The 14,700-nt window shown below is 36.8% G+C and overlaps 1 protein-coding gene across 1 annotated transcript; it reads left to right on the forward strand.

The window, feature by feature from the left end:
- Positions 1-2,381: 2,381 nt before the first annotated feature.
- LOC121427997 (protein SCO1 homolog, mitochondrial-like) lies at positions 2,382-12,956 on the forward strand. Its single transcript, XM_041624574.1, has 8 exons — positions 2,382-2,445; positions 4,861-5,007; positions 6,249-6,419; positions 7,619-7,709; positions 8,132-8,329; positions 9,056-9,148; positions 10,723-10,838; positions 12,208-12,956. The coding sequence occupies exons 2-8, from the start codon at positions 4,879-4,881 to the stop codon at positions 12,349-12,351; spliced, it is 942 nt and encodes a 313-aa protein (XP_041480508.1). The 5' UTR covers positions 2,382-2,445; positions 4,861-4,878; the 3' UTR covers positions 12,352-12,956.
- Positions 12,957-14,700: the final 1,744 nt, after the last annotated feature.

Here is a 14,700-nt window from a genome sequence, read left to right on the forward strand (position 1 = left end):
TGAAAACTTTACTTTAAAAAGAGTATTTTATTTCGAAAACATGAAAAACAGCATAGTTATTTTGAAAAAAGATCTTTCCCATTTTTGGAAAAATATGCATTTCCCTGTTTTTTATTTCATTTTTGGGGTGCAAGTGCCCCCTGCCTCCCTCCCGGCGGATCCAACTTTTGTCAAATGGGGGGGGGAGCAATTTTTTTTTCGGCCATATTTTCCTCGATCGGCAGCTTAAAGTTGATTTTTGTTTGTTTTTTGAAAGGGTAGTCCTAACAGTCAATAATTAGCTTTATACTTATAAAATAAAGTAAATATGTAATAACATGATAAACCCTTTTTGAATAATGCGAGCGCGAGCTATATATATTTTTTTTAATATGATGGGCAATATGTTTGTGATCTTCAAAACGAGATGCCTATGTAACTAGATAATCACTGCGAGCAAGAAGCGCGAACAGAAATTTTAGATATAAGCTCTGACCTGATCTAAAGGGGACATTTTAAGAACTTTTTGCAGTTAGCCATGAAGACGATGCGTGTTTCAACCAGTGGCGGCGGAACGTATTTTCCTTTTGGGGGGGAGCCAAAAAAGGGGCCAATAGGGGCATTTTGGTGCAAACGGATATTTTCGCCATAAGATTATCATCTGTGTAAAGAGGTTGTGTGTTTTGTAGTAATTAAGTTGAGCAAAAAAAATTAAGTGATCTCTGATTGGTAAGTTATATATTACGTTTCATTTCTGCGAGCGTAGCGAGCAAGCGGTTTTGGGGAAAATGTAAAATTCGCCTATTTGGTCAATTACTGTTAAAAGGGCATCCTTGTGAGATGTTGCCAGCGAATCACATGCTCAAACTTTTGGAAATTTCATGTAGGCCTAAAATGATAAAAATTATATTATTTACCCAGGGAAGCCACTTCAGTTCTGAAAACTGTTCTCCCAGCTATTATTATTATTATCCGTGTTTGTTACCAAAATGAATAATTTTCATTTTCGGAAATACGAACCTTATTCAATTTTCGGATTAACGAACCTTATTTCGTTTTCGGATTAACGAACCTTCGGAATTACGAACCTTATTTCGTTTTCGGATTAACGAACCTTCGGAATTACGAACCTTATTTTGTTTTCGGATTAACGAACCTTCGGAATTACGAACCTTATTTCGTTTTCGGATTAACGAACCTTCGGAATTACGAACCTTATTTCGTTTTCGGATTGACGAACCTTCGGAATTACGAACCTTCGGAAATACGAACCTTCGGAAATACGAACCTTCGGAAATACGAACCTTCGGAATAACCGAACCTTCGGAATTACGAAGCTTCAGAATTACGAATGTATGCGCGATTACAAATGAATAATTTCATAGGATTTTTCCAAGTGTAAACGTCTTTTGGGATACGCGCTGTATAGTCATAAAAAATGTTTGAATAGTCGAAAATCACCCCTGTTCGTGCGTTTGTTTAATTGTAACCCATCAAGGTAGACCCCCGCGCTCGCTTGTTCCATCGACTATGCAGGGGCGGTATCAAATTAGGGGATAGCCAAAAAAAGGGAGGAGAAAAAGGGAGCGAGAAAACGAAGAAAGAACACAAAGATGAGACATTAATAAAGACATGTTACCATACAGTAGCGGACCGTGACCCGGAGGAGACAAAACATTGGGGGGGGGGGGGCACTGCATTGTCCGTGAACAATACTGTGCACCCCAATGCGGTCTTCTCCGGGTCAAGATCACGGTCCGCCACTGTTACCATATCCCTTGGAAGCGGTGATGCATCAGTGGTTCTGGCCGGGGCCCGGTGCTAGTGGTGCTGCAAAACACCCCAAGATTTTTCTGGGGGTACTCAGCACCTCTGTATATAATGCAGATATTTGATCCAATTAATTTGGGACCAAACACCGGTTTTATTCTTGCTTGTCAAACTTGAGAAAAACCAAAATAACAAAACAACCCAACACCACCTCTTTTCCAATTAAACATTCAAGCTATCAACATAGTACTTACGTATATTTTTCCCTACTTAGTTTACGTGAGGAAGTAAGAATTGTGTGATATTTTGATAGGGGCCATCCCTTCCTAATTGAGTGACGGGTGAGTAATGGGGTAATTGTCCCGTAACAGTGTTTTTTATTAAAAAAATCATTTTGACCTAGAATTCCCCTTTTAAATATTCTCCTTTTATCAAATGAAATATTATTTTATTCTAATTTCCTTTACCAAAATCGATCAAGAGGATCGCCTAAGTTCTTTTAACGCTGCCCCTTGCCTGAGAGAAAGTACATGTACATGGGACGACATCTCTTCCTCTCAGCTCTCTGCATATTGCTGACCATGTACATGAGGTTATATAGGCCGGTACAAATTTTCAATTTTCTTGTTGTATTATTTAAGATACCATCAGGTATTACATAAGCTGAACAGACGAAACTCTCTTCTTTTTCAACGGGTATTTCTTTATTTTAAGTATTATTTATCCAAATATTATGATTGATTTCAAGAAAAAAGGCTTGAATTTATCATATTTGATTATCCGTATTTTTTGTTATAGAATCGCTCGTCTTTATTTCATCGTAGAAATTGATAAATATTCGACGTAGTTTAGACATAGTCCCACTCGTAGTCAAACATGTTGGAAGTATTTGTATTTCGATTCTAACACGACGTGTGTAACTGAGTTATAAAAAAAAAAGAAATGTTTGTTGACTGGCCTACCACTGTTATGTATTGACCTCATCGGTACTAGGAGTGGACTGTACTAGCTGTTTTAAGTTGGAAGACAGTCTTCATGTTTTGTCATGTTCATTGTTCAGACTTCAGAGTGATTCTAAATTAAATTTTATTTTTATTTATTTATTTTTTTAGTTTTTCCCTTGGCTTGGCTAGCCTGGAGGCGTCTGGGCAGTGAGAGTCATATACTATACGTATGGTCACTCCCCACCGACGCCTGGGATCCCTACCTAGGCTATAATCCCTCATGAACGGGTACAAAACCAGAAACTTTCGCCCCCGAGAATTCTACTTTCCCTCTAAAAGATCTAGCCCTGAAACATGTACATGGGGTTCAACTTCTTTTCCAACATTTACGCGATATTGATTTCATTTTTAAAGAAGAATTCATTAAAAAAAATGAGAGATTTGTTTTGAAAGGATGGTAAGAGCTTACGGCCGTGTTTTCGTCGCCAGCTTGATTTCTTTGTCTTCCGCTTGGCGACAGCACGCAAATCGCGCGATTTGTGTGCTGTCGCCAAGCAGAAAACAAAGAAATCAAGATGGCGACGTAAACACGGCCGTAAGCTCTTCCCATCTTTTCAATTCATTCAATTCAAGTTTATTTTGCTCTCTGCATAAAAATGAACACAAATGTGGTAAAATACATAGGAACAAAGTTTACATAACATCATGAAAAAGCATTGAGGGGGAAGCAGCCAAAAAGGAAAAGAATATCCTTATAAAAAGGTCGACCCAACGAAATCAGCAAATAAGCACAGGATTCGGGTAGACCATCGGCTCCCCTCAACGAATCGCACAATATTTTTGACCGCGCCGCTCGCTGACTTTTTACTTTCAAGTCTTATGCAACTTTTGAGACCAATTTTGCATCACCCGGGTATGTGGTTCCAAAATTACGCAACATTATATCAGTGCATGTCAGACCAAAAATTGCTCAAAAACGTGATTTCGTGTACAAAGTCAATGCAAATTGTGTTTTCAACCAAACTTCATAAATGTATGATTATTTTTAGTTTTGCTGGTCTAAATGTATTTGTTTTCTGCTTTGTATGATCACAGAAGAGTCTCCAACAAATTTCATTGAAAAAACAATGAAAAACAAAAGGTCCAAAAACAACGAAAAACACAAGAAATTGCAAAAAACAATATAATACATAAGAAAATGATTTGATATCGCAAATTTTTTCATTTACACTTGCTAAAAACACAACATAGAGTTTCTATGCCAAAAATTAGTACATTTGGAGCTTTATTTCGGGAGTTAGAGGAAAAAGTATGATTTGGCATAATAATTACGCATAAATTAGCATAATCACTTGTTAGAGATTCACATGAAATAAATTACTATACAATCTTGTAGATTATGTCCCAGGCAACCTGCGTGCCAATTTTCGGCGCGATCGACGGCCGAGATCTTAAGGGGGGGGTCTCCCAGGCCCCCCTGGCCATATGAATTCCCAAAATACTCCGGCCTAGATAGGGTTAAATGTGTTGGGGATCTTCAGTCTGAACAATTTTCAGCGTAGATTTCAAGATTTCACAAAGTTCAGTTTATGTAACAGTACCAAATCTAGATCCTCGATGATATACTGACACTTAAGCCTTGTTTTAAAGACTTTCTCATGAAATCAGTGTTTACTGCAACTACTGGAATTTCTCTTTAAATGAATTATTCATCAATTTCATGAATTTGGCTGTAGGCCTAAATCAATTAAAAATAAAGCTCCAAAGCTGCTAACTTATTTAACTTATGTAGACATTTCAGGATTCTTAAATTCTTTATTGTTTTAAACTGGCAGTATCCTTATCACTCTTCTGTATTTTGTATTTTTTTCTGACTTTTTAAAATAGTATAATTTTACAATTGTCAATAGTATGAATCAGTATTCTGATCATAAACATCATGAAAATCATTTCAATGTTTTGCCTGCCAGCAGAAGCTTTTCACAGTAAAGATTTATAAAAAATATTACATAGAATATTAGCGGATGGGGGGGGGGCTGATCAGTTCCAAGTTACGTTAGAGTTGAACAAATCAGATTAATTTGCTAATGCTATCTTAACAGTCTATTCGTTTTTACAACAATGTGATAAAAATAAATTCAAATTGTCTAAATATTCTCTCTTCCAGATTTTTTATTCCATCAACATGCAAGGTGTAACATCTACCAGTCTCAGACTGTTTGGTCGCAGCTGTCTGTTTCAGGCCTCGTGTAAACCAAGGAATGACCTGTGGAGGATGCTTCCCCAAAGCACTGCTTCTACTAGCTGTACTGAGGTAGGCACATCCTCAAAGTGTTCAAAGATTGTTAAGTTGCAGCTTTCATTGAAAGAACTTGCTCTACACAGTGGTGGATCCATGATTTTGAAATAGAGAGCTATAATATAAATCAAGGTGGTGCAGGGGACATTTTCCTCAGATTTAGGTTTGTTGAAATGTTCAATGAGAAATTCTCCAAATAAAGAGGAGGTGTGCATCTGTTGTGCCCCCTCCTGCATACCCACTTGTATAAGCAGTTAATCTACCGATACCATATTGGATAGTCAGATACCAAATGGGCTAATTACATTTAGTCTACTGTCTCATTTTGGTCTAATTACTGTTTGTCTACACTATAATAATAATGATATTAATCGCGGTATATTTACCCAGGGTAGCCACTTCATTTCTGAGAACTGTTCTCCCTGCAGGCCCTGCTAATATTACCCCGGCTTTAGCTTGGCTACCTAGGCACTCAAGCATTCAAGGAATCAATCCTGCCGGGTACTCGTTCATCTCACCTGGGTTGAGTGCAGCACAGTGTGGATAATTTTTTTGCTGAAGGAAAACACACCATGGCTAGGATTCGAACCCATGACCCCCTGTTTGAAAGGCAAGGGTCAGAATCACTAGACCACGACATGCCCCATACACTTGGTCTATTTAGTCTTATGATGCCGAGATGGTCTTATCTACACCTCATATATAATTATTCTTCAGGTTGTCAAATGAAAAAGTGGTTCTTTTACAGAGTTAGCCATTTAACTAAAAGTTTTGACCACATGGACATTAGATAAAATGGGCTAAGCCTAACTAGGAATTTGAAGAAATGGTCTAATTGGCAATGAGATCATGGTTATAAGATGAACTAGGATTATACCATGTGGGATAAGACCAATTGGAAATTAAGACCAAGTGGGTGTAGACCCAGTGGCAATTTACCATAATAGAACATGCCTGAGGTGAGTGACAGAAACAGAAGTGCTTGATCGCTAATAAAAGAAAAATGGAGCTCAAGTCCTAAATGTTTGATTCTGATTGGTTAATCAATGTTACAGTTGACTTTTAGAATTGCATTATATTTATAAATAATTGAAGTATGGATCTTATCTGAGACCTTGGACAAAATTCAGTGCTGTTAAAAGCTTGACATATTTGTACTAAGTTCTAGTTAAGGTAATTCCTACATATACAGTTTAATGATTTGAATTTGTTCTAATTTGACTTTAATCAATCTGTTTTCTTGAACCTGTATGCAGTGTGTAACATGCAGGCATTTGCTTCACACCTGTACCAGAGGGGCGGCCAGCAAACAGACCACTACATTCCCACGGCCGACTTCTTTCTCCCAGCCCCATTTCCCTCAACACATTCTTAGGAGAGAAGCAAGCGGTAAGGGGAACAAGGCCCCTGGACGTGGGAGGAAGGGGGTAAGTGTTCCATCCCAATCCAAGTCGTTGTATCCATTTTAAAAATGATATTGAGGAAAAAGAAATACTTTGTAATGTTTGTGTGTTGAAGCCTGCCTTATGTTTTGGTAAAGATTTGATATTATGAGTCACATTCGACTATCATTGTAATGTGATATTCATAGCTTATAATCAGGTGGTGAATGTACTGTGATTATCATTAGCTTATTCTTTGTGATTATTTAAAGAGAAATTCCAGTAGTTGCAGTAAACACTGATTTCATGGGAAAGTCTGTAAAACAAGGCTTAATTGTCAGTATATCATCGAGGATCTAGATCTGGTACAGTTACATAAACTGAACTTTGTGAAATCTTGAAATCTACGCTGAAAAATGTTCAGACTGAAGATCCGCAACACAGATAAGCGCACGTGGGACAGTGTATAATAATTGCTGCGAATGTCGGGCCCAATGCTCTACCCGAATCCTCTGCTTATTTGCTGATTTCTCAGCAATTACACAATTTCTCCAGAATCCTTTGGCACATACGTTTTTTATACAAACAGGCACTTTGGTGGTCATTTCATTGGATTCTGTATGAACTCATTTTTATATCGTTACCAAAACTAGCATTTACCTTTAAATCTGGTCGTTTTATGAAGAATGATAGTAATAAAAGGCATTTATATACCTAGTGTTTATCTGGATATATTTTCTTCCAAGGTGCTCTAATATTATTGTTATTACCTGGCTTTAGCTTTATACACCGCTGGAAATGACAGCTCGAGCAAAAGCTGGTGTAATAGCAATGATGGCCCATGCAAAAGATTGTAGTAGATAGATGCCACAATGTAAAGGCCTGTGATCATTATTATATATAGGCCTATATGACATTTTGCTCTTTTTCGTTGATGCTATTATTCTCTCGATGAGAGTCTTAGTTCAATCCCCTTTCTTTTAGATTTAGTTTCTGATTAAAACTCTTTCTTATTCCATGCTTGATAAGTCTTTTCATGCCACCCAAAGGAAGTTGGATACTCAAATTTTTTATTCTGACTGTGTTTGTGCCCATTTTGATGAAATATTAGGTTACATCATTCACATAATGTGTTTTTATGATTACCATCTTTCATTCCATTCTAAAAAATTGCTACTTCATTCGTACAAATCTTTAGATGTACAAAACTTGAAATAAAACCAAATGAATATTTATTTTTCCAGCCCATAACTTGGAAGTCCTTGGCGGTGGTGTTAGGGCTTGGTGGTGCAGCTTTATATGCTTTCAAATCTGCGAAGGAGAAAAAAGAATTGCGTAAGTTATCTCTTTTAATATATGCCTTTCTGGTCTTTCAAAATATAGTATGCGTATTATTTTATCTATTTAAATCACCATTACACAGTTATGAAAACAAAAGTTTGCTAGACGAAGTTACCCATTTCACACCACACTTAGGAGATACTTATTCAAGAGTTTAAGAGGTCATAGTTTATTGAAGGAAATTAATGTATCATACATTTTAGAAGTTGGATGAGTAATACATTCTAGATCTAGCAACAGCAGAGAAGTAAATATTGACCATGAGCAGTGCATCTAGCAGACTTCTTTTATTTTTCAACAGTTTGGACTCAGATTAAAATGAATAATAACCTGCAGGAATGATCTTGTCCATCACTTTTAATGAACTGATGTGTCGTATCTTGTTTTTGTTTCTCCCCCTGTTCTGACACTTGTAGAAATCCAAAAGGAGAGGAACAAAGCTGTCGGGAAGGCTGCTATAGGAGGACCCTTTGACCTGATTGACACCACTGGCAAACCAAAGACAAATAAGGACTACCTTGGACAATGGATTCTCCTGTATTTCGGCTTCACTCACTGTCCTGACATCTGCCCAGATGAGCTGGAGAAGATGATATTAGCTGTCAACAAAGTCAGTGAGTATCAGTTCCTTTGATAGGATGTAAATTTCTTAGTCTTTCATTTTATAGATATGTGGAATGGTATAAGCTGAATTATTGGCACTACTCCATCATTTATAGCGTCACAGATTGTTTATTCTCTCAGACAGGCTGAACATCCACGGTCCCGTTGTACAAGGTTAGCGATTAATCATATGCTCGATTTTCGTGATTAATAGTACATTGCTGTCAATGCAATCTATCATAAAAATATATTCTATGATGATTGCTAAGGTTTGTGTTAAGGGCCCCAGATGTGTATATGGGGCAACCCTGGTGATGTGACAGTGCAGACGCTAAACAAACTCTGACGAGTGTAGTGGCTGAGCAAACTTGCTTCAGAAAGGGGTGGATTAAATCCGACTATATTACCAAGATTTATCGTTCAAGCTTTTAGAAAGGATATAAAACAAATATAGCAGTTGTTTCTTTTGAAAGTATGAGTAGGAATTAAATATCCCCTGTTAGAATGGCAATATTACTATGTTTCACACTGGGCTTCATTCGCTCTGAAAAATAGTAATTACCATCTGAACCTCTGGTGAATAATCCTCCATTATACTTTCTCAATGCCTGGTATATTTGTTTACATTATTCATATTTTAGAATACATCAACACATGCATTGCACATTCAGTTGCTATTGGCTACATCCTCGAACCATTGTTATTATATTGGATATTATTCATTTTTCTAAACACAGATAGTAGTCCAAACTGTGACAAGGTTGTTCCAATCTTCATCACCATCGATCCAGAGAGAGATGATGTCGAAACCATGGCAGCATATGTCAAAGGTCAGTTGTCGGTAAAAGCCATAGATATAAAAAAAAACTGGATAGACCTCATTGTATGCTGCTGCACACACAACCTTGAGGCTACAGGAAAGGTAATCCATGACACAATTAGCAGTATATGGGGCTAACCAACACTTAGGAAACAAGATGCACAAGCACATGCAAGATAAAAAGTATATAAGTACGTTGGTGCTTGACCTTTTGGCATACTTATAAGTGTTTCCAGTGACCTCAAAAAATTGCGTTGCTGCTTTATCCAGTTTTTTTAGATCCATGGTAATAGCACCACTGTAATCTCTTGAAATTAATGAACATTGTTAAGTTCAAGTGGATCAAATGCAATGCGTAGGCTGTCTTTAGGGAAATCTTACCCTGGGGCTTTGACTCTTATGACAACTTTCTAATTGAAATTTCCAAATTGTAACCTCCACAGAATCTGTTTTTGGAGTCTCTAAAACCCTGTGCAGAATTTTATACTGCCTGATGAATTTGGATATTCCATTTGATCTTCATGGAATATTACTAATAGTAAATTCAGGTTTTGGACGGCTTTCTAATTGAAATTTCCAAATTGTAACCTCCACGGAATCTGTGTTTAGAGTCTCTAAAACCCTTTGTAGACCTATTCTACTACCTGATGAAGTCGGATGTTCCATTTGATCCTCATGGAATGTAATTTATATTAAAGGAGAATGAAACAATTGGAACAAGATAGTTTGTGTGGAAACAGAAAATTCAAAGAAACAGATGAACAGAGTTTGAGAAAAATCGGACAAATAATGAGAAAGTTATGAGCATTTGAATATTGCGATCACTTAATGCTATGGAGATAGCAAATTGGCAATGCGACAAAGATGTGTGATGTCACTTGTGAACAACTCTCCCCAATACTTTAGTATATATTTCACTTGAATTGCCTCTTTTATCACATCTATCCATAAATCATGTGTTCTTTCTACATGAGGGCATGTAATACATATTTTTTAAGAATACATCATGGATAAAGAGTTTGTATCATCATAAGAAAAAGCAAAAAGAGACATTTTGAGGGTATTTTATAGTCCACCAAAGGGAAAGTCGTTCATCAGTGACATCACACATCCTTGTCGCATTGCGAATGTGAGGATCTCCATAGCATTAGTGATTGCAATATTCAAATGCTCATAACTTTCTCACTATTTGTCAGATTTTTCTTAAACTTTCTTTATTCTTATTCTTTGATTTTTCTGTTTCTACACAAGCATATTTGTTCCAAAGGTTTCATTCCCCTTTAAATTCAGGTTTTGATGCATAACTTTCGATATGTTATTTAGTCAAACATGGCCTAGCGGCCGCCTGTCTAAGGTGTAATCTGTCTTTAGTGGCCAACAAAATTGTCCTCCATTCGAAATGAATATGTATGATAGAATCTGCCAATAAAACCAACCCTTGGCAGTATGCAGATTTTTTTTTTCAGTGGGCTTGCAATAAAGATATTAAAATTTAATGGATGATTTTGAGCATGTTTATTTGTTTTTCATATGGAAATAACTACAAGCAAGGGAAACTTATAATTTTTTAAAATTTTTATTCAGAATTTGACCCAAACCTCATTGGATTGACGGGATCTAAGGAGAAGATTGATGAAGTATCAAGAAACTTTAGAGTGTATTACAGCATGGGACCAAAGGATGAAGACAATGACTACATTGTGAGTTTACATACAGGTTTTAATACTGTGTAATGTGTTGATTTATGCCTTGGTGTAGGATATCGATGCTGCTTGTGTCACACCATGGGGCCTTTTTTTGAGTTACGCATGACTTAACCTTATCTAGCCCGGGGTATTTTGGGAGTGCATATGGCCGGGGGGAGGGGGCTCCCAGGCTCCCCCTTGAGATCTTGGTTGTTGGCCGTGTGATCGCGCCGAGAATTGGCACGCAGTTTGTCTGGGACGTAATCTATAAAATTGTATTGTAATTTATTTCATGCAATTTGCTATTAAGTGATTATGCTAATTTATGCATAATTAGTATGTGAAAATCTGAAATCATACTTTTCCCTCTAACTCCCTTAATAGAGCTCTAAATGTTCTAATTTTTGGTTTGAAAACTCTTTGTAGTGTTCATAGCAAGTGTGCATGATAAAAATTGCAATATCAGATCATTTCTTATGTATTATATTGTTTTTTTGCAATTTCCTATGTATTTTGTTGTTTTTGGACCTTTTTGTTTTTCATTGTTTTTTCATTGAAATTTGTTGGGGACTCTTCTGAGATCATAAACAGCATAAAATAAATACATTTGGACTTAAAACTAATAATAATCATTCAATTATGATTTTTGGTTGAAAGCACAATTTGCATTGACTTTGTACACAAAATCACGTTTTTGAGCAATTTTGGTCTGACGTGCACTTACATAATGTTGCGTAATTTCTGAACCGCGTAACCGGGTGAAGTGAAAACTGGTCTCAAAAGTTGCGCAAGACTTGAAAGTAAAAAGTCAGCGAGCGACACGGTAGGGTTAATGCACAACTGGTAACCCTTTCTGTTACTGAAAAATATAAATCCCTATAAAGCTGACTTAGCACCAAAGAAAATGTACCAGGGGGCCGTTTCATAAAGCTGTTAAAGCGTAATTTAAGAGTGACTTGATGAACGACTGGTGAACCTTTCTTATGTACAAAAAAGAACACCAATAAACATTTAATGGTGAATATAATTTTCCACAAGAAAGGATCACCAGTCATTCTCAAATTACGAACAGCTTTATGAAGATGTGCATAAAATTGTGTATAACTTTATGGACTGCTTTATGAAGTGCCACCCAGATCTTCATTTCCATGGCATCAGAAGAATTTGTGAAGCCACTACACTGATTTCTTTATTCCCCATGGGTACCTTATGAAATTACTTCAAGGATTATCTTGTGATTCATTTTGCGAAGAAAGTCTCAACAAAGTTGTAACTTACTAACAGCTCTATGAAATATCCATAGGATACCACTTTCTTTATTAGGTCAATTCAATAACTAAATGGCTGTACCAGTGACACTTTAATATTTCTTGTATATCAACAGGTGGATCATACAATCATCATGTATCTATTAGGCCCTGATGGCAGCTTTATTGACTACTATGGACAGAACAAGTCAGATGAGGAGGTAGCGGGTGGTATTGCTGCTCAGATGAGAAAGTATAAACAAATAAAAGCCGGAAAATAACACTGAAGGGAGTTATCTTTTAGCCCCAACATGCCATGGCAGATAGTTGAGTGGTGGATAATTTGTCCAGGATCAGAAACTCAGAATAAATTAAAAAACTTCCCAGATAGTTATTACCACTTGGGCTAAAACCACCTGGTCTATTTTCAAGTTGGTCTAATTTCCATTTGGTCAAAGTTGCACTTGCTCTTATACCCATTTAGTCTAATTTTCACTTATATTTTGCCCTGAATGAAATGAAAATTTTGTTCAATAAAATTTCAGGTAATCATATAGACTAAACTGGTATTAGACCAAGTGAATATGGACAAAGTTGGTGTAGCCTAACTGGAAATGGTAAATGGGATATATGGCAATTGGACTAAATGGTTATTCGACGAACTGGTTGAGACAAAGTAGGATCAGACCATGTGGGATGAGACGGAACGGAAAGTAGACGTAGTAGGCTTAGACCAAGTAGCAATTTATCTTTTGAATGGGATAGTGTTCATCAATGTGGAAACAACTTTCCTTCAGTACGAAGCGCATATTTTTATTTCCCGAAAATAATCCACCTACAATTCTAAAATAGTTATGTTGCCAAGCAAATAAGCAAAGAATAATAAGAATATTAAAAAAACCCCAAACAAATCCAATTTGGTTTGGTTCCTCTCTAAACCTCATCTTTTTAAAGTCTGTTTGGACAGTAGCTCATAAATTGAATGGCATGATAGGGGTTGCTAATGGATATGCTGTATGTCTATGGTTTTGTGAATAAGTTTTTATTTATAGTCATTTAGATTTTGAAAAAAAAAATATATATATAAAAAAAGGAAAGTAGATCATATTGACATCTATTTATACTTCTTTCTTTGTCACAAAATGACACAAATCTATGAAAGAAATCAACTCTTTATTTCTATTTACTTTCAATTAACTTGAATACTAGTAGTCTAAGGGCGGTATTCTGATAATTAAAACCTAGATTTAACACAGACTAATGAAGAAGTCTATAGAATGCTGGATCCATGACAAAGATAATGTCCCAAATCATTTAACCTAATTATGTAATATAATTATAATTTTCTGCTCATTTCATAATAAAACAATTTTTTGGACAATTTTTATTGTAGGATTAAGACAATTAGTACTTGAGGAATGCAATGGCAAGTAGCATTCCATAGGGAAGTCTGGTCTGTTAACTTACAATATAAGGATTAGATTAGTGCTATGAGAATACCACCTGAATCGTTCTAGAATCGTTGACCTCGCATTGACGTATTTGGTTTTTATTCCAGTCACGGGAGGGGCGGGCACTCAGTATATAATGCATAGTGGGTATGTGCCGCGGAGGGGACCCCCATTTTTACACCCAAATTTCTGTTCCAAGGCATAGCATTTTTGTCTTATTGAGAAAAAAAACAAAGAAAGCCGCTCCAAGGCATAGCATTTTGTTCTTATCAAGAAAAAAAGAAGAAAGAAATCCGCTCCAAAGCCTTGCATATTTTTCGTTACGCCGTTCCGGTTGCAATGATCTGCTGAAATTTTGGTGAAAAGCGGCAGCCGAGCGCTGCCCGACTATCGTCTCTGCGCGAGCGCACCCGGCGGAGGCCGCGCTAGCTGCATCATGCATGCATGCCCGTTCCATAGGGGTGCATACGCACGTACTCACACACTGGCGATCCGTTCCAAGGACCCCCGTTTTCACAAAATTGTAGTTCAGAAGCCCGTTCTGAGGACCCTCCTTTTTACAATAAGCCCGCTCAAAGGCCCCCGTTTTTTGTCCCGCCTGCGGCACACCCCTACCACTTTTTTGGCCCCCCCGGGATTCCAGTCAGTACATCATGCATTAAATGCATATTTTCTTGTTCATCATACTTCCCTATAATTGAATCAACTTGAATTGAATTACATGTATGTATTTGATTTAAACAGCAATGTTAACAATCAGTGCCATTTTCTTTTTTACAATCACAAAGATGTACATAACAATCAGGGGCCATAGACTCGTTCTTTTTTCAATAAATGTGTAGACAAACATAAAATTGACCATCTGATTGCGATTTTTTTCATGGTCAGCCCCCTCACTTTCAAAACCATTCCGCAGCCCATGATAATTTGCCAGGACCTCCAAAGAGCAACTTATGTTTCCGGTGATGTGCTTTATGAAAAAAGTTCTATGTCCTATCTTTGTAAATTTCAAAAGATTGAGGAAAGTAAATGAATTGAATCGAGTTGAATTGAAAAGGTTAAGAATGAAATAGTAGATTGAAGTGTATTGGATGTTCATCTCGTCCGACAAATTCACAAACAACATCTTTGCACTCCCAAGGTCTAAGTAAATTTCAGTATGATTCCATCTCTGCCATG

The sequence above is a fragment of the Lytechinus variegatus genome, chromosome 14 (genome assembly GCF_018143015.1).
Source record: "Lytechinus variegatus isolate NC3 chromosome 14, Lvar_3.0, whole genome shotgun sequence".
Classification (NCBI taxonomy): Eukaryota; Metazoa; Echinodermata; class Echinoidea; order Temnopleuroida; family Toxopneustidae; genus Lytechinus; species Lytechinus variegatus.

What these genes read in the sequence shown, in the direction of transcription:
- LOC121427997 (XM_041624574.1), top strand. Translation starts at nt 4,879, where the DNA reads ATGCAAGGTGTAACATCTACCAGTCTCAGACTGTTTGGTCGCAGCTGT. An exon ending in CTGGACGTGGGAGGAAGGGG is followed by an intron (nt 6,420 to 7,618) that starts GTAAGTGTTCCA and finishes TTATTTTTCCAG; the next exon opens with CCCATAACTTGGAAGTCCTT. An exon ending in ATGAAGACAATGACTACATT is followed by an intron (nt 10,839 to 12,207) that starts GTGAGTTTACAT and finishes GTATATCAACAG; the next exon opens with GTGGATCATACAATCATCAT.